Here is a 27,943-nt window from a genome sequence, read left to right on the forward strand (position 1 = left end):
TCAGCTTCAGCATCGGTTATGGTTATGTAATGAAGAGTGGAATGAAGAGTTTGTAACTCCTACATGGTTTTGTTATTTATAGTATTGGTTGGCTACACTTTTCTGCAGTATCATACCAGTGTCCAATATGGCAAGACCATTAGCAAAAATATGTGACATCAATGACAACAAAGAACTTTGGAAAGTTTCTGTTCGTGTGCACCACAATGGACAGTTGTTTCGAACAAGAGGGAGCATTTTGAGATGATTTTTGTTGATGTATCGGTAATGAAGTGAATTGTTAGGTTGTTTTTACATATATTGTTTTTGGTTTGTTGTATGTTTGATTTTAATGTTTTTTCCAGGGTGGTGACATACATGTTGTTGTTCCTGCACCGCATGCATCTCTTTTTTCTGAAAAAATGGTCTTGGATCATAGTTACACTGTTTCCAATTTTGAGGTTCAGGCTAATGTTGCGGCTATCAGACCTTCGTCTCATAAGTTTATGTTGAAGTTTACTGCTGGCACTACGGTTACGGATGATAACAACGCTGAAATACCTCCAAAGCCGTTGGTGTTTACTAGATTTACTGATATAATAAACGGCAACTTTAACAAGGATGTGCTAATAGGTAGAATATTTTATCTCTATTCTGTTTGACTGGATTTGTTTTTTATGTGTTGTTTCATTTTAAGGTTTTTTTGGCTGTATGTGTTTTAGATGTCATTGGTATGGTGGAAAGTATTGGGTATTCACAGACCACATCAGGTGCCCGGAAGCAGCAGATTAACATGATGTTGCGTGACGGGGGGTTTGTATTCATATTTATTGTATAATTTATCAAACATATCTTATGTGACTATGTAGATGACATGGCTTGTATTATTTCTTCAGTGAGAATACTATCAATTGCACGCTTTGGGAATCCTATGCTGAACAATTCATGAAGTTCAAGCAGGAGCGCGGAGATGATTCTGGTCCTATTTTTGTTATGATCCAATATGTTAAAGTCAAGGAACAGGGTTAGTAATTGATCAAGTTTGGTGTTAGATATCCTTGTATTTTGATATAGATGGTTATGTAACATTCTATTTGAATAGGTAAGTTTCCACTGTCCGTGACAAACACGTTTAATGTTACCGTCCTTGGTCTGAATACTGATTTGCTGCCGATGAAAGAGTTTATAGAAGGTATGCTCCCTGGATTTGCTGTTGTGTGGTTTTAATTTTTATGCAATGTGATTGTTACATTACTGTCTTCGTTTGACAGTTTTCCGAAGGATTCCATGATTACGTTGTCTGGCCAGGAGGGTTCCAATTCACAGCTTTCAACACAGAACTCTGAAAATCAACAGATGACTCCTGTACAAAAATTGCTTTCAAAGGCTGTTGTAATGCCTATTGGGGATATTATAAAACTTAGAACTGTATGTTTGGAAGTTGTTGGATACCATTTAAACCTCCATCTTAGTTATAGTCAAACTTATGGGTACCATTTAAACCCACTGGAAAATTAACACTCATCGCCACATTATACTCTAAAAAGATTAAAGAAGGCTTTCTTCGACATTACTTTGGGTATTGCCTTATTAAAGTAATTTGAGGTTTTGAAATTAATGCTTACCATTTAATTTTATTCGTATATCAGTTTTTTGAAATTTTATTACAGTTTCGAAGACCAATATGTGTTGACGAACTTTTGAAATAAAGTAAATAATCACACAACTAAAGGTTAGTCAGATCTAACTGTACACATATATGAGCATAGTCTGAATAAAAACAATGTAACAATGTTATACTAACCAATAAATATCATGCATGAAAAGTTTACCATGAGAATCTATCTGAATACTCAATTTGTCTTCATTGACAAAGAATAAAGCATTTAAGAAGATATGTGGGGCTTTGGCTAATATGCATACGGATTTACTTATGCACCATGCATAAGCCTACATAAGTCATTGGATCATATTTTTAATCCAATATTGAGTATTGAATATTGAGTATTGAGTGGTGAGTATTGAGTATTGAGTAATAACAATTGATATTTAGAATTTGATCCAATGGTCCATAATAATCTATGCATGGTGCATAGATTTTTATCTATGCACGATAACTGCACCTGATATGTGGTATTACAATATATGTTAAGAAAAGCTAACAATATGTTTTTCACTTCGTTTAATCAAATTTTAAATTGAATATTAAAGACTATTATTCAAAGTCTATTATGCTAACTTGAATAGTTAACTATAATTATTTAATAAACCCACTCCCATAGAGGAAGGATGACATTCTAATAAGATTGATACGCATGGAGGGAGAGTGACTTTGTAGTAAGAATAATAAGTCTGAAATTTGGAGTAAAAGACAGTTGTGGAGGACAACGCCACTTAAAAACTTAAAAATAGTAAGTTTAGTTAACAATTTTTTTAACAGTGGACAATCGTTGTTGTAACCAAATATTCTGAGCACCATCCAAATGGTCGTTGCTATGTTTAGGGTTTAAAGCTTGTGAAGAGTCGTCTTCGTAGTTACACGCATTATTATGAAAAAATAATCCCACCATTGCATTCGCAGCTATCAAATTAGTATATTTGGGTGGCTTTGGCTTTGTTTTTCATTGGTTCATGCAAGTCGACCGACTGGAGTGATCGGGAACGATGGTGGTAACCACCACGCACAGTGGTTTGATAAACGGACTGCAGGCGTGGCGTCTTGGTATTCGCTGGTCCAATGAGTCTGTCTCTCTCTCCTATTGTGATTGGCTAGTCAAAGTTGCAACATCTTCTCTCCCTCAGCGATTGGTTGGTCCACAAGCATGGGGCCCAATTTGACTCTTTTGTTTGAATTCACCAATCAAGTTTGTTTTCCTATTTTATTATTCCCTATTGTTATAGTATCAACTGACTTTGGCAGCACGATTGACAAAAGCGTTTATTGATGAGAGAAGAGACCTGGGTTCGATACCTAGGTTTTACAGTTTTATTTTTCAATTCAATTGGACATTAATCCAGCGCTTCAGATCAACGCACACCCATGGTGTACCATCGCCCCTCACCATAAGATCTCCACTAGATGCAAATCCAAAGATCCAGCTTGCAGTCTCCATGGTACACCCTTCTGGAAGCGTCACATAGAATCACCTGCGCCCAGCTAACTTTTCTTCCTTATTCTCTTTTTCTTGTTTTTTCTCTCTCTTTCTTTTGTGTTTATTGTTTCCCCATTATTTATCAACCTATTATTAGTCAACCAACCATTAATTTAAATTAGGATTAGCTTTCACCTAGTTTAATTTAGGATTTTAAATAAATAGTTTTAACTGGGTTAATTTATTTATTTAATCTAAATTAGTGAATTAATCAATTTAGTAATTGTACATAGTATTTAATTAATTAATAATTAGGATGATTATTTAGGCTAAGTTTGTATTTAATTTAGAACTTAATTATGATTAAATTAATTAGGTTAAATAATATTTAGGTTAATTAGTTTAATCAATTTAGGCTTATTTTTTAGTTAATCAGGTTTAGTTTTTTTATCAGAATCATATCAACAATGTAAGGGTTGTCTATCAAACTGTAGACTTAGTTTTTTACCCTCTTCTTTTTTCCTTCAGGTTTGCCATTAGGTTTTTAACCCTGGGGTTTTTTAACCCTAATTTTTCTAAACCTATATTTCATTCGTGATTTTTCTCCTCATCTCATGCTCTGTGTATGTCGCATGTCTTTAATTATTTATTTAAATTGCTGCCTTTATTTTAATTTATTTACTGCCATTTAAATTCTAGAAACTATGTATAGGTCACAATAAGTTTTCTTGTAATAGTTTAGATTTATATTTTATGCCTTTATTTTTCTGCCCACAAGTGTTTATTGTAATAGCGTAGGAATTTATATTCTCTGCCTTTAATTTTTGTATGATATTAACTGCGTGGTTAGTAATCCTAGGGAGTGCAAGTCTGTTCATTGAATTAGCATCACTAATTTACAAGATAAATATTCGAATTTAACCACGTGATTGTGCCAGACACACACCTTTGGGGTAACCTCTCTTGTTGCCTTGTTGCTTGTTGTATTTCAATTACAATTTTGAAATAGTCAAGTCCCTCGATTCCGAGGATACCTAAGCAAAACAAATGTTACTCTCCGTTCATCATCATAAGATTTTGTCCCTCGATGCTGCCTTAGAAATAAGATGATTGTCCCATTGCTAAGGTATCCTCGCTTGTTGCCTTAAAATGACTATTATATCCTTCCCTAAAGACTATTTGCCCTCTATATGGTAGGGACAATTTTATGGCGAACGATACTTTTCTCGATGACCCTTTACATCCAATGAAAAGACTTCTTACCCTCTTATAGTATGAATAGCCTTTTCAAACCGAAAAGCTAAAGGAACAATTTTTCTAACTTACGGTAGCAACCTGCCCTAAAATCTTGTATTTTAGAGTCGCCACCTACTCTACCAGGGCGAATAGGAAATCCTACGAAGTTTAAATATTTGGGCAAGTTATTATAATCAGGTCAAGGGAAGGTGTTAGGCACCCTTAACCCTTTCCTAAGGTCTTATTTAAGGCAAATGTTTGTGGCTACGTAAAGAAAGGTGACAAATAGTTAATAGGGTAATACATTAACCTATTGAAATTTTGGGGAAGAGGACTCGCCTTGGTTATTAAGTGCCTACGTACCTCCTTAGGGAGGATCAGATTCTACGTAGTTCGGGGTATGTTGGTGTTTTTGAGATTGTATGCATTTGAAGTTTGTATGTTAGAAGTGTATTTTAAATCAATTGCAGTACGCAGTTAGCAATCAATCACAATTTTGTGTAATTCGTAGTTTGTGAAGATGTTAAAGGTTTATTATATGGCATACAACCCCATTTAATATTTTTGTGAAGTTTTGTTAATCGCATTGATCAATTGACTTGATCAACATAATTAACAAATTAAAAGAAAGCTAACTTTATTACTAATTATCCTAACCAATTGATTCGATTAAAACCCTTAGCCAATTGAACATGTTTTGAATAGATTATCTAAATTAAAGTCAATAGAATAATTTATTATTAATCATCACAATCGATTAATTCGATCAAAATAATTAGTAAATTGGCCCTAACCTAAATTAGCTTGACAAAAATTAATTTTGCCACTAATCATCGTAATCGATTAATTCAATTAAAACAATTAACGAATTAAACCTCAATTGTGTATATAAAATTATATAAAATTATTAATGTTAACTTGAATATTTTTAATCAGAAGAAATATTATTAATCAACGCGACTATTAAATATAATCGAACCAAATAACAATTATTTAAAATTAATCCTGTTGTTAAAACAATTAATTATTTTTTAAAAAAACAAAACGCACGGGGGTGTAGTTCTGTGAAAGGTTAGTAAACTGCGAGTGTAAATATTAACTGGGCTGGCCCAAATAGACTCAAAGTCCGTTTGGGCAGGGTGAGGGCGTGTGCATGGTATTATAGTGGTATTGAAGGATCGTGACCGTTTGATCTGGGATATCAATATCTAAGGGTCTGCATGCGCGTTTGAGTAAGGGTCTATGGTACATGTACGCACCAGATCAAAGTCTGTGTGCAAACCATGTGGCCATCACGAGGCCACATGACGAGGATCTAACGGCTAAATAAGGGGGTTATCCCCTAACCTCTTCCAATCTTGTTTCATTTTCTTGTTTTTCTTCTCTCTCTAACTCTCTCTCTCTCTCTCTCTCTCTCTCTCTCTCTCTCGTTCTCCCTCTCAAATGCATAAACCCAGAAACCGGCGACTCCCAGCAGTCGTCCACCACCCTTTAGGCCGCCTTGAAACCCAGTCTCCGGTTGAACTTCAACCGTGAGACTCGTACATTCAACCTAGTCTTGCCCAAAAACATGAACCCAGATGAAGATCTTCAAGATCTTCATCTTTCCCACCGTGACCTTCATACCAAAACCCAGAAAAACGAGAACCCTAACCATATCTTCAACCCCAAAACATGAACCCTACGAACCCTAACCTAAACCCGATGAACCCTAACCCTAAGTTGAAGAACCTTAACTCTAACCCCATAAATTTTCCAGAAAAAATGCAATCAACACAAACCAAACACGCATTCAATTGACATAAGATCTAAGCTAAATGGCTCGGGTTACCTTTTGTCTTGAATTTCTGGATCGTGTAAGCTCCAAATTCTTCTGCTAATCCCCCCTCTTTCTCTGTTTGCAGGTGTGATTCGGCCAAGCCCGCGATGAAGGGTTTGGATTCGCAGCGATTGAAGTAAGGGTTCTCAGATTTCTCTCTTTCGTCTTATTCTTTAGATTCTTATGTTTGGTTTTATAACATTAGGGTTAGTTTAGTTTTAGGAAAGATTGGATTATTAGGTTTAAATTATGATTCAATTGTTGATTCGATTTTGTTTAGGTTTTAGATTTGATTTGATTTTGTAAATTAGATTAGGGTTTGATTTGTAATTGATTCACGAATTAATAAAAATTTGATTTCATTTATGTTTTATTTTGATTCGTTTTTTTGGATTTGGACTTGGATGTTAGTTTAGGGTTTGTGAATGGTGGTGGAGGTGGCCGCCGCAGGTCTGAGGTTGGTGAAGATGAACAGGGTCACAAACCCTAGTTTCCTTTGTTAACTCGGTCAACACTAAAAAAAAATAACAAATAATAATAATTGATACAAACTAAATTAGAATAATAAAATAATTGATATAAATTAAATTCCCCTCTAATAATATCATTAATCAATTAAGCATAATATATAAATAATAATAGTATTATAATATTAATAATGATAAAATTTTATTTATAAAAGTTTGAAAACTCAAATATATTATTATTATATTTTAAAACAAGATTTTTTTATAAATGGGCTTAAACTCTAACTGGCCCAAAGGACCAAATTTAGCAATACACCCCTTTATATTTTGAATGCACCACTCCTCAAAGATTTATAAAGGAATGGGCTTGACAATCTAAATGTCAAGCCCAATGACACCTCTATATTTTTTTATACACCTTTTATGAATTAGGTTAAAAACAATAGGGTAAATTTAGGGGTATGACACCTATGTGTTAACCTAGACTATGTAACCTTTTTATCAATATTACCTTTCAACCTCAACTTTCTCTGAATACAAGCTTTTAAATGTTTCTTACCATTAGAAGTACTTTTCTGCTTCGAATCATAAGTGTAAAGCTTACTACACCATCTGCATTTTCACTTCTTAATGCCATCAGATTGTTCAACAAGCACCATTTTAGCATGAACAACATATTTTTTGGGACGAGGAGCTTTACCAAAGGCATTTCTATAACTCTGAGAACTTTGATCTCGGTCACCTTGAGGGGTTGACCCATCAGTAGTAGTAGTATTTTAAGTGGTGTTATTTTGAGTAGTAGTATTTTCGGTGGTGGTATTTTGAGCAGTGTTATCAGTTGGAACTGGAAGCTCTATATAAATCATCTCACCAATCTCTAAGTTACCTCCATCCATTGTCTCCTCTTCCAAAATCCCATCAAGAAACATATTAATATCAATAAAATCATTCATGGTTCGAGTCAATGAGGAATCTTGAAAAGACATGGAAGAAAATACAATCAATCAAACATTAATGTAATAGTAAATAAGAACAAAACTCAACAACATAAGCCCTACTTTATTAAGACAAAATACAAACAACTAATCAAAATCCTAAACGAACCTTTATTAAGAACAAAACTCAGCAACATAAAAGCTCTAGTCTTTATTATTGTTAATCAAACGAAAAGCACAAAACTCAGGTCAAAATTGTAACATGCATTTACAAACTCCTAACAATTATAACATATTTAGGTCAGAAAATGTAACATAACATTTTAGTTTAAAATTGAAACAGTTTAAAGAACGATTCATCAAATCAAACATGCAAACATGATAAAGATAAATAAAAGTATAATAAAAATAAAAAATAGAATAGGTTGAATACATTACAAGATTATGAAATAGAAGTCTTGCCCGATTCACTCTAAGTCTCAATTCTAACAGATATACTCACGATTCACGTATGAAGAACATATAAAATCAGTAACACTACTAACACTCAACAATCTAAGATACTTCGCTTGATCATAAAAAGGGAGGGGAAAAGGAGGAGTACGCCGGTAGGAGGAGGAAGGAGAAACATGGGGGAGAATGACTTAAGGAGGGAGAAAAAGTGAGGAAATGAAATGAAAGAAGAATTTATATTATTGGGTTTCAGTTACTTATCGGATATTTGGATCGGTTCTTCATTCGAGAATCGAATTAAATTGTTTTCCATTCCCGATCCATGATATGTTTTAATCAGTCCAATGGAATAAGTCTACCGATCCGATTCTTGGGTGGTTTCCGATTCTTCAAGCTCAAAAACAGCCCTATGCGTGACATTGTCCACATCACCAATAACTAAAAAAAAAACACATAATCAAAAATTTGACAAAAACTGAGATAAGAGACCAAAATTGTTTAAAAATAAAATAAGAGACCGATTTTGTGAATTGTTTAAAATTGGGGAACCAAAACTGTAATTAGTCTTTTATTTATTAATTAAGCTTGATGTATTAATTTTGAAAGTATATTATATTACTTTTTCATATTAGATCACGTAATATAATCAAATATTTTAATTAAAAATAAGTATAAAAATTATAATGAAAATGAAATAGAGAAAATGATTTCTATTTATCAAAAAAATAGAAATCTGAAAATTTAGGCATCTGGAAGCATCTAAAGTCTAAACCCTGATTCTGGAAAATACACATATTCACTCATTCTGTGACTTCAGCTATAGAATTCTCTCGAACCCTTAACAATTTATTTCCATTTTTACCCTCCTCCTTCTTTATATTTCCATCTACCTCACGCATTCTCACTTCTCCAACCATTTCTTAATCGCTAATCTCCGCATTTTCTCTACTTCTCAATTTCTCACATTCCCTGAACCATGGATGAAGATTTCGATATTCCGGCGGTTGACCAGATGGACGACGATTTCGACTTTGCCGGCGCCGGCGACAATCCTATTCTCAAGGTCGGCGAAGAGAAGGAAATTGGTAAGCAGGGACTGAAGAAAAAGCTCCTCAAAGAAGGTGAAGGATGGGACACTCCCGAAGTTGGCGATGAAGTTCACGGTACCTCGATTTCTCTATGCTATAGTTCTTCATTGATTGTATTGGATTGGATTATGATTTTTCTGATTTTTTTATTTGTGTAATTTTTTAATGTGTAGTTCACTATACTGGGACGTTGCTTGATGGTACTAAGTTTGATTCCAGTAGAGATAGAGGAACTCCTTTCAACTTCACTCTTGGACAAGGTGAGTGCATTGGAAAATAATTGGATCTGTTAATTCTATGTATGATTTATGTTATGTTTGTGTGAACAATCATAATTCAGTTAAGCACTTACTGAATTAGGGTTTATCATAACAATGCTTAGGAGTAATAAGCTTTTTTTATAATCTATTAATCTAATAGTAAAGGAAGTATACTGTTTACATTTTAATTGTGAGCTGTTTTGATGTGTTATCATGGAGGGTTTATTGAAATGAGTTGAAAACATCTTATAGATATGTTTATAAGTTTACCCTCTGGTTTCTAGAACACTTGCACCACAGCTTATGTCATAAGATAAGCCAAACTAGGCTGTCCCTTCCAAATGTACATGCAATTCCTTGACATTTTCTGATTGGTAGTTATTGAATTGTTAAATTTGATAAAAATGCATGTTTGTTTACCGTTACAATTGCAATCCTTTTTTGGCAAACATAAGCTACTTTGGTCAATACTCTTACTAGCTATGTCTTTAGTCACTGTTTGGATGTATTTCTAAGTGTAGTGTTGGCATTGCAGGGCAAGTCATCAAAGGATGGGATGATGGTATTATAACCATGAAGAAAGGTGAAAATGCCCTTTTCACCATCCCGGCTGAGTTGGCTTATGGGGAGTCTGGTTCTCCTCCAACAATTCCTCCCAATGCTACTCTACAGTTTGATGTTGAGCTGCTGTCTTGGACTAGTGTGAAGGATATATGTAAAGATGGAGGGTTGTTTAAGAAGGTCCTTAAGGAGGGGGAGAAATGGGAAAACCCTAAGGATCTTGATGATGTCTTTGGTAAACATTTTGCTGCTTGAATATTTCATTTTTCATTGGATGGATGATCCTGTTATTTATTTGATTTATGTTAACTTAAAATGTTTTCGTGGTGTTGCAGTTAAGTATGAAGCACATCTTGAGGATGGAACGCTTGTTGGAAAATCTGATGGGGTGGAGTTCACTGTGAAGGAGGGTAAGTGCAAATTAATTTTGTCATTGTCTTTGTCTCTGATGATCATTTGTTCTCTGTGATATCTTACATTTATGCTTACAATGTGACAGGTCATTTTTGTCCTGCATTGTCAAAGGCTGTTAAGACAATGAAGAAGGGCGAGAAAGTGATTTTGACTGTGAAGCCACAATGTAAGTTTATGGGAGATGATTATGTAACACCACTTTTTTCTCTATTAAAAATCTCACTAGTACTCTTGACATGTATGGTTTTCTTAATTGTGTTATAGATGGATTTGGTGAGAAGGGCAAACCAGCTCAGGGTGGTGAGGTTGCAGTTCCACCTAATGCAACATTGTTGATTACACTTGAGCTAGTTTCTTGGAAGACTGTTTCTGAAGTAACTGATGACAAGAAGGTCATCAAAAAGATTGTCAAGGAAGGAGAAGGATATGAACGTCCGAATGAGGGAGCTGTTGTGAAATGTAAATCTTCATTAATGCCAATAACTAACTTTTCTTTTTTTTTCTGTTGTTTTTTAAATGGATTTAGTGCAGAGATTCTGATATAGTCTTTCATCGTTTTGCATTTATGTAGTGAAACTAGTTGGTAAGCTGCAAGATGGCACTGTATTTGTTAAGAAGGGTCATGGTGATAATGAAGCCGAGTTGTTTGAATTCAAAACAGATGATGGTAATTTGTCATGATGTTCATTCCCTCCTATAAACTTGTTTTTATACCAACTAAAGCAAATGTCTTCTCTATTTAACAGAGCAAGTAATTGATGGGCTTGATAGAGCTGTAATAACCATGAAGAAGGGTGAGGTAGCATTGTTGACCATTGCACCTGAGTATGCTTTTGGGTCAACTGAGACTAAGCAGGAATTGGCAGTGGTTCCCCCTAATTCAACCTTGCATTATGAGGTTGAGCTAGTATCATTCGTAAAGGTAAATAAATAAATTATTGATATTCGGCAATTGTGCATCGATACATTTCTGTAGTGAGTATGTAGTGAGTAAGGAGTCCTATTACTGAAGGAGCATTAGCTGTTATAATGTAACAAAATTCACATTATTAAGAAGAAACCGACAAACAGATATTATACTTATTCATTGGAAAGAATGTAGGCATGTAACATTGGTTAGCAAGACATAAACATTACTCTTTTCAATGAAAGTTTACAAATTTCTAAAGGAAATTGGTTAGTAGGATTCAAATAAGAGTGATGTCTTTTTTTTTTTCTTCCTTCTTACTTGCCGCTTTCTTTATGCAATGATACATTATTCCTTACTTCCTTTAGGATAAGGAGTCCTGGGACATGAATACTGAAGAGAAGATAGAAGCTGCTGGTAAGAAGAAAGAAGAAGGAAATGCCTTGTTTAAAGCTGGTAAATATGCAAGAGCTTCTAAAAGATATGAGAAGGTAACCAAAGATACATTTGATATATTTCACCTTCACCTTCTTCAATGCATATTTTTTGAGACATTGTTTCATACTGAAACCATAATGCAGGCTGTAAAGTACATAGAATACGATACTGCCTTTGGCGAAGAGGAGAAGAAAAGTGCCAAGGCTTTGAAGGTTGCTTGTAATTTGAACGATGCAGCGTGCAAGTTGAAGTTGAAAGATTATAAACAAGCGGAGAAATTATGTACAAAGGTATGGTTGCTGTCTCCAACCTTATTGAAAATGAAAACCACTGGTCTTGTTTACCAAAAAAACAAAAACTTATTTTTACATGGACAAGCAGGCTCTGGAGCTTGAGAGCACCAACGTGAAGGCTCTTTATAGAAGGGCTCAGGCATATATTCAGTTGACTGACTTGGATTTAGCTGAACTTGATATCAAGAAAGCTCTTGAGATTGATCCTAACAACAGGTAAATACTCTAAGTAAAATGCTTAATAAAAGGGTAATTATTGAGTGTGGTTCAAAGAAATTAGTTTGTATTTTGGGTTAGTTTAAATTTATCTGGTTTAATAAAATTGCTTTTTGATTTAAAAACCAGGGATGTGAAGCTGGAGTATAGGACTCTGAAGGAAAAGGTGAAGGAGATCAACAAGAAAGATGCAAAATTTTATGGAAATATGTTCAGCAAAATGAAAAAATTGGATTCTCTTGACAGTAATGTAAGTATTAAATAGTACAGTTTCACTAGTAATGTAAGTATTAAATAGTACAGTTTCACTTCTGGACTGTGCATATGATGTCAAGTTGAAATCAAAATATGATTTATTCCTTTGTTTCAGTGTTTAATCTTCTATATTTATTTATGATATTCTTCTGCATTGATTTGAAATGCAGAATTCGGCACCAAAGGATGCTGAACCTATGAGTATTGACAGCAAGGCATAAACCACTATGGGAATGGAATCAATGGAGTCAAAACGTCTTTTTCCTAATCGGTGTTAGACAGTTATGATGGGTTTTAAGGCAATTTGGGACAATTTGTTATTTTGTTTTGAATAGGGGAAATTGTGTTTAGGAAAGACTAAAGATGATTGACATTGTGGATTCTGCAATGTGTGTGGAGCTAGTTGGCTACATTCATGTTTAGTTTGCATTTAAGTTTTTTTTATGGAAAAAAGAAGTGTCTCCATCATACTACTTATACTCCTAATTTGTGTCTTCTTGGTTATAGTATTATTACTCTATTGTTTTGAGGGAAAGAAGACTCACTTATTTAATTAACTAAAAATGATTAGCTGTTAACAAAATAGTTTTAAATGAACCCTAAAATTGCTTGGAAGTTAAACATTTCCTTAAAGTTTGTTATTCTTTCACACAGAAGTAATGCTTACATTATGAAGAAGTAAAAAACCAAAAAGCCAAAGAAGTAATGCTTGCATCATGAAGTAAAAAGCCAAAAAAATTGTCTTCTGGATAACTTTATGGAATGACCATTTAGGTCACTCTGGTTTAACAATGTATATATGGTCATTAACAATGATGCATAAAATATGCATAAAATAGTTGCAAATATATATGGTCATTAACAATGATGCATAAAATGGTCACTCTGGTTTAACAATGTATATATGGTCATTAACAATGATGCATAAAATATGCATAAAATAGTTGCAAATATATATGGTCATTAACAATGATGCATAAAATATGCATAAAATAGTTGCAAGTATATATGGTCATCCATTGAAAAGTTGTTTAAAGCTAAAAAAAAAAAAAAAGTTAGACCACGATGTTCGAATGTAGTCTCCATTTCCTTCAAATCCTTGTTGTTTAGTTTCATTCCAAACCTTGGTTGCCACATCAATATCTATCCTTGCAAGAAGTCTCCATTTCCTTCAGAGCCTTGTTGTTTAGTTTCATTCCAAACCTTGGCTGCCACATCAATATCTATCCTTGCAAGAAATCTTGAATTCTAGTTTCATTTCAAACCTCTGTTGTTTAGTTTTATTCCAAACCTTGGTTGGTTGTCAGATCAATATCCATCCTTGCAAGAAATTTTCCATTTTAATGTCTGACAAAATAACATAGTTACAACATAGAATTGTCATTCGTAAATCAATTTGTATTCATATTTTCTTGGTTCTTTACCACTGAGATGATATATTATTTCCTTTTATTCTGTCGGAGCACAAGTTATTTCTTGTTGGTTTTTTAGACTATGGCTCTGTTTGGTAAAACTAGCTGATAGCTGATAGCTGGTAGCTGATAGTTGATAAGCTAATGTGACTGTTTGGTAAATTAACTGTTTCATTAGCTGATAGATACAAAATGACATTAATGGCATTTTAATTAATGAGGGTAATAATATATTTTAGTTAAAATAATAAAGGTATTAATGGAAGAAAAACTCACAAGCTAAAAGCTACAAGCTCAAAAGCTACTTCAAATAGCTTTTGAAAAAAAAGCTAAAAGCTACTAAAAAAGCTACAAGCTAAAAGCTAAAATAGAGTTACCAAACAGAGCTTTTTTATTAATACGAGCTGAAAAGCTAAAAGCTCTTTTTGCATTTGAGTAACGTTCCTCTTGGCATTTTCATTTACTTATGAATTAATTGGTTGGGTGTGTCTAGGTGTGATATTGCTAAAGATTATGAGTTAAGAATGAGATCTAAATTTTTGGCCCCAATATTGAGTGAAGGTCCACAATTTAATGAGAATCATTTGGAAACAAAATATGAAGTTTTTGGGCATTACTTTATCCATTCCATGGAGTGAGGATGAATACACTAGAAATCAGCCTTTTCCATATTTCGAATTTGTATTTTCGAACGCACCTTAAATGAACACAAAACTTCATAAGTGAGTCATTCACCCCAATATTTGCCAAAAATTAGTCCATATATGCATCTTTGTAATTATGTAGGGTGCGTCTCTAAGTGCATCTCCATACTAATCTTCATAATCATTCTCAACTGATGGAATGGTGTTTTTGCATAACACATAGGATGTTTCGAAAGTGCATATGTGGAAAATCCTCTGAATTTAGAATATGGGTCATAGGTAGCAAGTTTGCCTTGAAATTTATATTTTTTTAACACCATCTTAATTATACTAATGTAATTCAAGGATGTCATATATAAATTTAAAAAATAATATAAATTCGAACATTAATCAATTGATAGAAAATGTTACCACAATATACAATTTGTTCATAAAATACAAATAATACAATGGTTACCAAAATACAAATGAATTAATGTATATATCTCGCTCCCTTGTTTCTCCTTTGCCGTCTGTTGCAAGGCATTTCGTGTCTCAGATAAAATGGCATGTACGGTGGCCGTAATAGATATACCTTCCTTAAAATCTCCTCTCTATCTCTCTCTCTCTCTCTCTCTCTCTCTCTATGGCATCTCTCGCAAGCGTCGTAATGCGCCGATAAACGGACAACACGTCTTAGGCATGGTTATCCCTAGCAGTCTCCTTTTCCAACATTTCTTGATGAGCTGACCTAGGTGATGCTCTCGCAACATCTTGTGTCGCGTAAGAATGTACGCATTATCGAACCATTAGATGTAGTTGAATACAGTAGCCCATGGATCAGGAGTTGACATACTACGTGCATCATCTAGCATCGGGTGATTATAGAAATAATCGAGTATTGCATCAAGATCTCAATGATGAATTGATAGAGGAGTAGGCACAAAATGATGTCTTGGAATAGACTGAAGAAACCTGAACTGATGCATTATTCACTCAGACATATGTAAATACATCAGATACGACCCACAAGAAAATCATTCATAATATAAGGTTGTCATCCAAAGGACGCGTCTAACATTGATCGTCGTACGAGATGTAACATATGTCAATTCCTACCGTGCAGTCAATAAACATCCAAAATGGCTTTATTTCCTGATTCCATATGAGCATGATATGAGAGTAAGCATGTGGTCAATCCTCAATGTAGATATCACCAAGTTTCCTGCCAAATATACGAGGAAAGTGACAGAGGGTCCATGCTTGGAAATGAATCTGATAAAATATTAGTAAAGTAGCATAGTAAGGGACGAAAATGGAGAAATCACTAATGTTATGCTTGTCAACATAAGAACACATGGCCTTTTACCAACATTGAAACAAAGGAAGTAAATCATAATTCAACATTTGAGGGTTTTTTAGATATAACAAAAATGGACACAAATCCATCACTAAAACCAACAAAGTTTAAACTATAAAGCAACAATGAATGACATATGAATACAACAACCTAACATCTTAAGAAATCGTATTACATGGTATGGGAGCCTTTTTCCTCCATTGGTGGTGATCACAACAAAAACACCAAATCCCTTCATTGTAGCATTAATAATATGTATTTGATTGAGGCACGGATCGGGTCCGTAAATGTTAAATTGAAAAAACTGACAACAATGGTCAACAAAAAACTTGACAAAGTAAAAAAGAAATAAGCATTCAATGTGTTGAACGGAAGAATGCAAATAAGCAACAAAGGTGATAATGAATGAAACTCATAATCTTTAAACAACTATGATATTGATTTTGAGTACGTTAGATATAAATAAAAGATTACAACATTATGAATGATAAAACCATAAATAATCAACGTCGGTAAACACATAGCAAAGAAAAAAAATGAAAGAAAATAAACAACAACAACAACAACAACAATAAAGCACACTCAATGAAAAATAAATTGTAAGAACAACATAAACATAGAAGAAAACATTGAAAACATAAAGAAGTGGCAAAAACGTACAACAACAATAATCAAAACAAGAAAACACAATCAATGATAAATACCTAAATTAAATTGTAAACTAAGCAGAAAAATGTCCAGTAAAATGAACAAAATAATCCATGATAAAAATCTAAATCACAAATGATCAGAATCATCAATCAAAACCCATCAAATGACAAATATGTGAGATAATTATGGAAAAGGGTATTTGAAAATGAAGCACCGTGACAATCAAACACAAAATATTCTGATAAAGGTGTATGAAGATAAAGTATGTAGTTGGTGAAGGAAGGAAGGTGGGGATGTAGCCGATAAAGGTGGGAATGATGCCAATATCATAGAGTAGTGAACAACGGGGGAAGTGATAACGAGAAGAAAGAACCATCAATTGAGAAAACAAACGCGGAGGTTTGCAACAAATGTTTTTTTTTTTTGCAATGAAGGGATACGAAGAAGAAATGATGTAGGCGGGAAAGAGGAAAAACATGAATGAAGCACTACTATAAAAAACATATCTTTACCGCAAATTCGAAATGGGTTTTACCTCAGTTACACATACGAGGTAACAAAGGGAGACATAAAAACTTAACACTTTACCCCTCTGTTTCTAAATAACCGATGGAATATTTGAAATGTTCCTGGGTTTGGAATTTTTAAATGGCGAAAAAACCTATCCCCTCAATTTTGAAATTTAACCGAAGGATAAAAAATAAGCTTAAGTTTTTTATATTTAATGTGAATTGCTTGTGTTATTTAGCCATGACTTGACATATAACTTTTCAAATTGGTTTACAAAATAATTATATGAAAAATTGTATTTGAAGAAAAAATTACACTAATTAATGATTTTCGAACATCGTGTAACTCATCATTTATCTCATGTTCTTTAATGATTAAAATATCTCAAATACTTTTAGTTTTCCGTTCAACTTTCTTCCATTTATCTCATGTTCTTAAATGATTAAAATACCTCAAATACTTTTAGTTTTCGTTCAACTTTCTTCCATACCTATTCAATTCATTCAACAAGAGTGGAAGAAAGTTAAACGAAAATTAGAAGTATTGGAGATATTTTAACAATTAAAGAATATGAGATGAATGATGAACTGCATAATGCTAGAACAATATTAATCAATGTAAGATATGTTTTAAGTACAACACAATTTTTCATATTATTATTTTTCAAAACAATTTAATAGATTATATGTTCAATGAGGAATTAGTGAAAGAAACAATCGATATTAGATATAATAAGCTCAATTGTATTTTATGTCACTATAATATTCTTTTGACATGTTCATTGGAATAAGATGAGAGTTGCAACTTGCACAAAGAATCACAAAAAACACAATCTTAGTCTCAATCTCAAACTCAAATTTAATAACAACAACTTAACCCTAAACATATAAGTTTCAAAACTTTGCTATGTATAACAACTAGACAATAACATCACCAACTAAAAAACAACAATAAATAACAACAACACTAACACTATCTCAATCCAAACAACAACTAACATTAAACAACCACTAAAAAACAACAACACCAACAATAAAATTATAACATCAATCTCAATAAACATATAATGTATATATCTTAACAAAAACAAAAACATATAACATCAATCTCAATTCAAATAACAACAACGAGATTAAACCTCTAACATATCTCGAAAACAACAACATGATTAGTGATATTAGACATATCAGATATGCGAAGAATAAATGAAAAAGAAAAAAAAGAAGAATAAGCAAACAAAAGCCCTAAACACATATCATCTTCATATTTCCTTGATTTTTCAAGAGTTCGGGGATGATATGTGTTTAGGTTTCTCGTTGTTTAGAGCTCTTCGTTATATTTTTATGGGTATTGGGTTAGTATATGTTTTTTCAGGTAAGTGAAAGTGTGATACTGAACGCTAAAAGGAGGTATAAAATTGCTTCATGTCATCTTGCATCATTTAACATTGATGGAATGAACCTGACAGAAAAAGTAAGTCGCCTTAAAAAAAATTATCATTATCGGAATGCTTCAAAACTCTAGTTCATTCTGATTCTCTAAAAAAATATATAAATAAAAGTTAAATCAATTAATTAATGACAAAACATACACAAATCAATTATGCGAATTATAAAAATAATGATATTATAAATGACAATTTATCAATTTTTAAAATAAACAAAAATGCGTGAATTGTATTTTTTTTATTTAAAAAAAGGTGTTTTTTTATTAAAAAACAATTTGGGCACATTTTAACAATTATAAGGTAGTAGATTATTTGTATGTAATTTTGTTAATCATTTACAATTTTTCTAACAAAGGTCGAATGGTGTATATTGTAAAACATGTTTTTTTTCAACATTAAAAAACAATTTGGGCCTTTATTTATCCAGAAAGAAAGAAAGGAAATTGGGCTTATCGGGCTGAATCAGAAACTCAACCCTAGCATATAAAAAAGGTACATTAGGGTTCTCCTTCATTCTCAGTGAAGCAGCTAACCAAAAACCTTTAGAGAGAGAGAGAGAGGAAGAGGGCTGCGCCTCGTTTCACCAGCATCATTCAACATGGGTATTCATCACATCTTCATTCATTCTTAATCGCAAATCAACTACTTCGTATTTCAATTTCTCAATTTGAATTCGTTGTTCAATTTCTCTAATGGAATCCGTTGTTGTTTTGAATTTCAGGTATTTCCAGGGATTCTATGCACAAGAGGCGTGAGACTGGAGGAAAGAAGAAGGCATGGAGGAAGAAGAGAAAGTGAGCTTTTTTTCTTTTATCATTAGTGTTCCTTATATTCTAATTCAAGTTTTCAGATGCTCTGAGGTTTATCGATTTGATTCTCGAACTAGACCTGGTATTTTGTGCCGGGGTTTTCTGCTTCCTTTGAACTGTCTGATTTTAGGGTTTATAGTGATGTTGGTATGGGAAGCATGATTTCACTTTGCTAGAATATCTTTTAGATCTAGTTAAACACTGATGGTTTTCTATGGTTTTACTCTTAATTGAAAATCTTACATTAGAAATTTGCAAAGCATTTGTTGTGCATTCTACTAAATATTATAGACACTTATTTTTTTTGACTCTTATTACTCAATCGATGAATGATGTTTACTTCAGTTTTGAGTTTTCATCCTATATCATATTCTGGACTACCAAGTTAGATTAGATACAATAATTTAGGTTAAATAATTTTTTATTACAATTTAGAACTATTGCCCTATTTGAAACAGTATATTATTATATCTTCTTGCTATCAATATTACCTAATCATTGCTATTGTTTGATTGGCCTTTATGTTTTTTTTTTTGTTTTTTGAATGTTCAGTTCAAGTGTGTTAATCTGATGTATGTATCTTTCTATCATTCATATGATTCTTCTTTATAACTTGTATATATTGATGTTGTCTTTTAGGTACGAGCTTGGTCGTCAGTCAGCTAACACCAAGCTTTCAAGCAACAAGACCATCCGTAGGATCCGTGTCAGAGGTGGTAATGTTAAGTGGAGAGCCTTGAGGTTGGATACTGGAAACTTTTCCTGGCCAAGTGAGACTGTCACCCGCAAAACCCGTCTCCTCGACGTGGTTTACAATGCCTCAAACAATGAGCTTGTGCGTACTCAGACCCTTGTGAAGAGTGCCATTGTTCAGGTTGATGCTGCTCCTTTCAAGCAGTGGTACCTTCAACACTATGGTGTTGAAATTGGCAGGAAGAAGAAAACTGCTGGCAAAAAAGACTCTGAGGTGATTTTCTTATGGTTTTATAAACTTTATGCTTGCTTTTATGTCTTGTTAATGTTTCTAATTGCAACTTAGATTTACATGTTTGTTACTGATGTATTTTTCTCTTATTATGCTTTGCAGGAGGCAGAGGCTGTTACTGAAGAAGTTAAAAAGAGTGCCCATGTGCAACGTAAACTGGAGCAACGCCAGAAGGATCGTCAGCTTGACCCACACATTGAAGAGCAATTTGGAGGTGGAAGATTGCTGGCATGCATTTCATCCCGACCTGGACAATGTGGCAGAGCTGATGGGTAATTTCCTTTATAAATTAATTTTCTGAATTGGTTTTTGGTTAACCCTCTAGCTTTATCTGTTAACTTTTTTCTTTTTTATGCAGCTACATTTTGGAAGGTAGAGAGTTGGAATTTTACATGAAGAAGCTCCAGAAGAAGAAGGGCAAGGGTGCTGCTTGATGAATTTCAAAATTATTATTTTGCTTTGTTTCTTTTGAGACTAGTTTCCAACAAGGATGTTTTGTGCTTCAGACAATTTAGCATCTTTTAATGTTTTTGACAATAGTATGTTGTTTTTGAGTTAAACTATTTTTGTTATTTATAATTTACAATTTTGTCAAATCTTCTATCCAATCATTATTTGCTTTTATAGTTTGTTAAACTTGGTTGTCTTGTGTTGGGTTTTAGTATAGGGATTTTCACAACTAACTAAATCCCTTGATATTTAATTAGGGTTTATGGTTTATCTATTTGTTTTGTTAATGCATCACAAGTAAAAACCATCCTCTGCAGTGAGGTGGTTTTATATGCGAGTTGGTAGAATAATCATCACATACATAATCTGTCAAGTATGGCGGGGGACTCTTCTTTGTCTTATTTATTGCTGAAGCTATGAGGATTATCAAGGACTTGTGTTTTCTGTTGAATGAGGATTATCTAGGTCACTTGTGTTTTCTGTTGTACGATGATTATCTACGTTTTCTGTTGAATGAGGATTTTCTAGGTCACTTGTGTTTTCTGGTGAATGAGGATTATCTAGGTGAATGAGGATTATCTAGGTAACTTTTCTGGTGTTTTTGGTGTATGGACTAATGGAGAGACTATTGTGGTAACTTGGTGAGGTTCTATATATATAGTTTTAGGGACATTCACCAATCATGTTTTCTATGCTCTCTATGCTGGGGAGTCTGGGAGCACCTCCGGATCCAATTTTTGCTCTCCACTAAGCCTTCTCCACCTAAAATTTAAGGTGTAGGTGAATAGGTTTTCTCTCTTTTAAATCAAACATTCCACCCATTTATAGTCAAAATGAAATTATAATCACTCACATTGCACCACACCAACACTCTATGAAAACCAATGAAAGATAGTTTCATGGAAGTTTAGAATGAATCGCATGCTATGGGAAGATATGTTCATGGAATGTGGGGTACTAGATGGGAGAAATGTTTTTGTTGTTAACGTCAAGCAAGACACCACCATTTACTCCAGTTTTGTATCCTAGAAAAATGTTTCTAGATACGTGATCTGATTTTGTTATGTTGGACTGAAGAGTTGAGGCATAAACTAAAAAAACTAAAAACTTTAAAGAGTGCATATCAGGTATTTCATTATGGTCATTATGTCATAAAAGAAGAGGAGATTTGTTTTGAATAATGGGACTAGGACGCTGGTCTCCTTTATGGTCAAGAGTTGCAAATGAACTATCATTATCAAACTCACTCTCTTCATGTGCAACACCATGAGCGACATATGAAATGAACGGTGTAAATGATGAAATGAACGGTGTAAATCTCTAATTCTCCCCAAAGAATTTGAAGTTCATGGAAATGTTTTGTTACCGTTCGTGAATCTTGCTTGAGCGCGTAAATTTCTCGTTGGAGTTCAAAATCAAAGCACCTTGGAAGAAGCATTCCTTAAAGACGATCCAAACATCAAATGCATTTTCCATAAACATGATGGATTGTGCGATGGGCGTAAATGATAAACCAGACCATGTAAATCTCTAATTCTCCCCAAAGAATTTGAAGTTTATAGAAATGTTTTGTTACCGTTCATGAATCTTGCTTGAGCGCGTAAATTTCTCGTTGGAATTCAAAATCAAAGCACCTTGGAAGAAGCATTGCTTAAAGTCGATCCAAACATCAAATGCATTTTCCATGAACATGATGGATTGTGCGATGGATGTGTCATATGAGCTCATAATTCAAGAATGGATAAGCATGTTACAACGATTCCAACCTCGAATCGAAGGATCAGTTGACATATGGATAGTTCCACCCAGGAATTCAACTCCTAGCAGCCGTATTTATTTGTAAACCGATCTTTGATATTTCAACTTTAAAAAAAAACGTTATCCTGCAAATTTTGCAAATTTATTTAGAGTCTAATCTAATACTATGTATCATCCAGATTCTATAATAAAGTACCACCTTTTACATTTGTTCTAACTTAATTGTGTATATTTATACACTTCAATTTATTTCACCCAATTATGTTTTCTTGTCCTGCAAATTTCCATTTGAAACAATAAACATGTCAATTAAAAACTTTCAAGGACATTTTAAATCTAGTTTGATCATTAAATTCATTTGAAAAAATTGATCAAATTCGATGGCAATGGAACAAAACAGCAGTAGACTGACTACATAGCATTAGTTGCAATTGTTATTATGTGATACCATATATATTTTCTGTTCCTTATATAACAATAATGCATACATTTCATTCTTTATATTTGAAATACTGTGAAATTTGATTTTCAAGGCTTAGATTCACAACCTGGATTCCATGAAGGTAAACACAAAAACTCATGAATAACGATGAAAACATGCTTGCCGTGGCCTATACCAGAAATCTAAGTGTCTTGACAACAAATACAACTTAAGCAACAACACAATGAAACTAAGAAACTAAGAAATTGTACAGTTTATCAATATTGAAAAAGAATAACAAATTTTGTAACCTAACAATCTCCTCCTTTTCAGCTCAGGCCAGCAAGCAACTGGTTTATGCAGGTCAAAAACCTATTTTCTTCAAGTGTCAACACATTTTGCCATTCAGAACTGAAACAACTTTTAATAACTGATAAAGCATATGACTTTGCAACAGCAATGAGGCACTAGTCTTTACAACAAAAAGCAAACAACAGTACTGCAAATTTGGTGCCAAGCAGCAACTGATTTGCTTTAAAATGGTAGCCAAAACCACTGAGAACATCTTAGACTTAAAAGCAGTATGTTCTGAGATAGGTTTATGGTTTGGCTATAACGATTTTTTATCTTGAATCAATGAGGATCTGAGAGGAGGGTTTGCGTCCACTAAAAACTGGAGTTCAACTAACCTGCTCTCCGATTAAATCAAGACCAACAACCAGAAAACTTATCCCTTGAAATAATAGGAAGTAGAAGTGAATTCCTTGAGCAGATAGTAAGCTTCTAACTGAGGCAGTTAACAAAATAAACGCAAGAGCAAGTTCTTTCCTGTAGAGACGGTTTTTCTTGGTCTTTGGAGCTAACTTTGAGAGTTCAAGTTTGCTTAGTTCTTCGATGCCTGAATCTGAGGAAGAACGGTGAAGGCTATGCGACCGCATTAGAGGTTCCGATTCCTTTTCGAAGGCAACCAAATCTGTCTCCGATGACCGTCCCAACTTTTTGGTAACCACCCATTCGTAAGAACTTCCGAACCGAAACAATCCAGATATCATTGCATTAAATTTGGTCACTGACATAGTGTTCTCGAATAGAAGATATGGTACTATAAATGGAAATGACCGTGGAGCTGGAAGAACACCTAGGATAGACATGACTCCAGGAATGTAACAAACAACCCAGGCTGGAAGCTCAGCTTCTGGAAGGAACATGGTCAATGGAAGAATGATGCAGAAGAGGGTGAAAGAATAAAATGGCAGAATAAGCTTCCTCAGGAGGAAGAAAAGGAATATCAAATTGGCCTTTTTTGCCCAACTAACCTGGTACAAATAGAATTCAATCAGCGATTCGTAATAGTATATCCCTCTAGAAGTGAAATTATTTCAACAAAAGTGTATACAAACCAGTTATCATTGCATACAATAAGGGATGTATACAAACCATTTCAATTGCAAAAAGTTTTATTCAAATTTAAATATCCATGTAGCATAGTAGCATGAATTTGATACCATTAAATTGAAACCTTCTTCTTATGCAAATATGTATGCCATTGCCTAAGTATGATGTCTGCTAATAATAAGTGCAACAAGCAACTACATGATGGGCATGTGTATTTTATTTAGCTATTCAAAACTCATCACCAAGACTTGGATATTATTATTGAAAGACACCTCGTGAATCAAGTTCTGACTTTAATATACTTGAAAGGATTAAAATTTAGCATACCAATCTTAAAATAAAAATAATAGCAATAAAAGCAGAATAATGATTTCATATCGGTCTCCAGGGTTCAAAAGAATTGAATTGCTCTAAAAAGAAAACAAAGTAAGAATTGCTTACCTTTGAACGAAGTACATCAACAAAACACAATCGAAACAATTGCATTGGACCAGAATGCCAGCGGTGCTGTTGTTTCTTATAGGCCTCATATGTCTCTGGAAGCTCACAGAGGCACTGCAAGAAGCAAAATGAACATATGTAAGACTCTCAGACATTTGAAATTAAGCCTCAAGATTTGAAATACAGCACCTTAACATCATTGAGAAAAATAAACTTCCATCCACAGAGATGTGCACGAACAGCAATGTCCATGTCTTCGACAGTTGTTCGCTCTAACCAGCCACCACTCTCCTCTAGGGCTTTTATTCTCCAGACACCAGCAGTTCCATTGAAACCAAAGAAGTTAATGAAGATACCATTCACCTGTTGTTCAACCTCAAAGTGGAAAGATAAATTGATATTCTGTAATCTTGTAAGCAAGTTCTCGTCCTTGTTTACAAATGCCCATCTTGCCTGAACTAATGCCAAATCATCCCTTCCCTTCATTTAAAGTAAAATAAGAAGAAAAATTGGTTAGCTAGTTATTTAGACTATTGCAAATATTGGTCCAATATTTAGTCAGTTTTTATCATATAAAAGATATTCGTTATATCTTGAAATTATTTGGCGAAATTACAAAGGAGGGGGTTATAATATTTTGAAAGTAAAACTCTAGCCAAAGCATTTGAAGATTTTGCAGTATAGAAACTAACTTTAATATGTTCAATCTAAAATATAATAAAATCATTTTAAGCATACTTTTCTTGTATTAATAACAATCATCTATAACCAAATGCAGTCACCACAAATGGTTGAAATTTCTACTCACACTCGCTGTGACTTGGGTTCAAGGCCAATATTCTGCAATTGGCAGGTAATACATAAATTCTATTATGAATCCTCAATGAGTCTGATGGTTCTCTTGGATTGTGCATGACAGTGTGCCTACCCTAATCTCAATTTGAATTTATTTATAAAATGAAAATAACAAACATCTATAAATGTCTTCTTCAACACTCAAATATCTGTTACTATATTTACTGAAATCAATAGTACTTTGAACTTTGAATTTCTGAACTTATATTACCTTGAAATAAGGTACCGTCTTCTTCAAGAAATCTGGTGTAGGCTGGAAATCAGCATCAAATATTGCCACAAACTCATAATCCTTAACATAATCACAACCCATTGCAGATTTAAGATTCCCCGCCTTGTATCCTGTGCGTATAAGCCTATGTCTATATATAATCCGAACGCCCCTTTGTTGCCATTTATGCACTTCTGCCTTGATGAGGTTTTGAATATCCACTTCATCCGAATCATCAAGAACTTGTACAAGCAATCTCTCCTTTGGCCAATCCAGGATACTAACCGCTGCAATGGATTGATGGTAAACCTATTGTACAACAGCAACAACAAAATGTTTTAAGTAATGATTCACTTATACATTCATTCTCTGTCGAATAAATACATTCTCTCTGGTCAAAATGTTTTCGTATCAACTATAAGTTTTTTCATAAGCTATCGTTTTAGAAGTTCTCTCGGCCTCAAGCGGTTTTATTTCAACATTTCAATCGATAAGTTCAAATATTTCAATCCAAACAAGCACCATGAATACCCTACAAAATGTTAGAACCGATAGCATAACATGAATCACTAATAATAAGGTTTGAAAAGGACTAAGGAACCTACATGTTCTTACCTCCCTCTCATTGCACATAGGAATCTGAACCAAAACCATTGGATAATCCTCAACTCTCTCAACATTCTTATCATAATCCACACTAGCAACAGGTCTAATCCTCCTGAACTTGATCCAAAAACACCCCAAAATCAAAACAATCCTATCCACCGACTGCACAATGAACAACAAAATACACATATTCGTCAACAACTGCAACGGCGGCGCCAAATAATTCGCCCGAACATCAATCCACCTCGCGTAAAACACCCCAACCAATCCCAACACATCCGCCGACCCAACCGGCGGCCGAAAATGCCAGCCTTTAAAATAAGCAACCAGCTCAAACCCTAACAACGCAATCACAACAATCAAAAACACCCTGATTGCTCTATAAAGCCGCGACGACGAATCCGCCGGCGAATCGCGCGAAACAATCCGCCGATTCGCCGTTCGGACTAGGTAGATTAAACCGTTGGATAGAAACCCAACGGTTGAAGCAATTTGTTGAAACTTTAACAAACAAACCCATGATAACTGCCGCGCGCTTCGCGTACGCTCTTTTCTCACCGACGGATCTGACCGGTTGTTGTTGTTGTTGTTGTTGTTGTTGTTTCCTCCACCGCCGCCACTGCCGGAGACATCGACGGCGATGAAAGGAGAAGAGGATTGATCGGATTTATCTTCGAATAGATCGAGATTTTCTTTTTCTCTCTGTTTGTTCCACCATTCCTGAAACTCGTAATTCGGAGCACGAGACATATAGAAAACAAAAATAAGAAAAATGAAACAAAAACAAAAGCTGAGAAGAAAGAGAGAAAGAGAAAGAGAGAGTTTTTTTTTTTTGAATTTTTTTGTTTTTTTTTTTGTTAATTTTTTTTAGGAAGTGTTTGTTTGGTTGAAAGTGAGTGTGATCCAAAGGGGAAGGAAGTAAGCTATAATTGGAAAGTGGAACCAAATTTTTAGGTTGTTATGTTTCTTTTTTGGGGTGAGGGTGATGAAGTTGGATGACACGCGCTGCTTTGGTTTGATGTGGGAGATGGTGGCGCGTGGGTGGATTTGAGGGGTTAATGAAGGACAGTGGTAGATGGGGGATTGGGTGAGTTGTAGGAGACAAGAGTGAGGAGATTCATGTGATGAGTTAGTTTACTTCACTTCAATCAAGGTTATCCTATTGGACTGGTTTTTTTAGTGTTTTATTAATTGGAGGGAGTTTGGGAAGTTTTGTAATTTGATTTGGGTTTGCTTAATTATTGATATTTGAAAATGAACATACTAATAGTAAGTGATTCATTGGTAAGAAAAACCAAAATTAGAATATAAATTGTATAGTTGACTTCTGAATATAATATAATATGATACTTCCTATGTTTGATAATGATGGTCATTTAAAAAATAAATTAGAAAAATGTTTTTCATTAAAACTTTTTTTCTTTCGATTTTATCATTTAAATTGTAATGGTATATTTATAAGGTTCAAGATGAAACAAATGGTAAAGCATAGGCAGAGATAAATCTCTATTCTAGGTAATTACGTCTTCATAAGCATGGTTAACTATTCAGATCTATCATAACAAATGATCGCGATTCAGTCACATTCAACGCTTT

The 27,943-nt window shown here is 33.9% G+C and overlaps 4 protein-coding genes across 4 annotated transcripts; 3 read left to right on the forward strand and 1 right to left on the reverse strand.

Moving 5' to 3' along the window:
* The first annotated feature begins 127 nt into the window (after positions 1-127).
* LOC131619907 (uncharacterized) lies at positions 128-1,688 on the forward strand. Its single transcript, XM_058890945.1, has 7 exons — positions 128-190; positions 345-612; positions 702-792; positions 876-1,003; positions 1,082-1,199; positions 1,251-1,407; positions 1,650-1,688. The coding sequence occupies exons 1-7, from the start codon at positions 128-130 to the stop codon at positions 1,686-1,688; spliced, it is 864 nt and encodes a 287-aa protein (XP_058746928.1).
* Positions 1,689-8,762: 7,074 nt separating this feature from the next.
* LOC131618160 (peptidyl-prolyl cis-trans isomerase FKBP62-like) lies at positions 8,763-12,925 on the forward strand. The gene is made up of 13 exons (XM_058889423.1): positions 8,763-9,144; positions 9,243-9,329; positions 9,865-10,125; positions 10,226-10,300; positions 10,390-10,470; positions 10,569-10,763; positions 10,876-10,971; positions 11,051-11,226; positions 11,580-11,702; positions 11,793-11,939; positions 12,031-12,158; positions 12,288-12,408; positions 12,584-12,925. The coding sequence occupies exons 1-13, from the start codon at positions 8,958-8,960 to the stop codon at positions 12,632-12,634; spliced, it is 1,728 nt and encodes a 575-aa protein (XP_058745406.1). The 5' UTR covers positions 8,763-8,957; the 3' UTR covers positions 12,635-12,925.
* Positions 12,926-18,888: 5,963 nt separating this feature from the next.
* LOC131616372 (small ribosomal subunit protein eS8) lies at positions 18,889-20,806 on the forward strand. The gene is made up of 5 exons (XM_058887686.1): positions 18,889-19,018; positions 19,138-19,210; positions 19,865-20,192; positions 20,313-20,482; positions 20,569-20,806. The coding sequence occupies exons 1-5, from the start codon at positions 19,015-19,017 to the stop codon at positions 20,642-20,644; spliced, it is 651 nt and encodes a 216-aa protein (XP_058743669.1). The 5' UTR covers positions 18,889-19,014; the 3' UTR covers positions 20,645-20,806.
* A 2,152-nt stretch (positions 20,807-22,958) lies between these two features.
* Positions 22,959-27,592, reverse strand: LOC131616371 (probable xyloglucan glycosyltransferase 6). Its single transcript, XM_058887685.1, has 5 exons — positions 26,357-27,592; positions 25,742-26,050; positions 24,865-25,155; positions 24,676-24,789; positions 22,959-24,155 (listed from the first exon to the last, which is right to left on the reverse strand). Exons 1-5 carry the CDS (start codon positions 27,095-27,097, stop codon positions 23,520-23,522), a joined length of 2,091 nt encoding a protein of 696 aa, XP_058743668.1. The 5' UTR covers positions 27,098-27,592; the 3' UTR covers positions 22,959-23,519.
* Positions 27,593-27,943: the final 351 nt, after the last annotated feature.

The sequence above is a fragment of the Vicia villosa genome, linkage group LG7 (assembly GCF_029867415.1).
Source record: "Vicia villosa cultivar HV-30 ecotype Madison, WI linkage group LG7, Vvil1.0, whole genome shotgun sequence".
NCBI classification, from domain to species: Eukaryota; Viridiplantae; Streptophyta; class Magnoliopsida; order Fabales; family Fabaceae; genus Vicia; species Vicia villosa.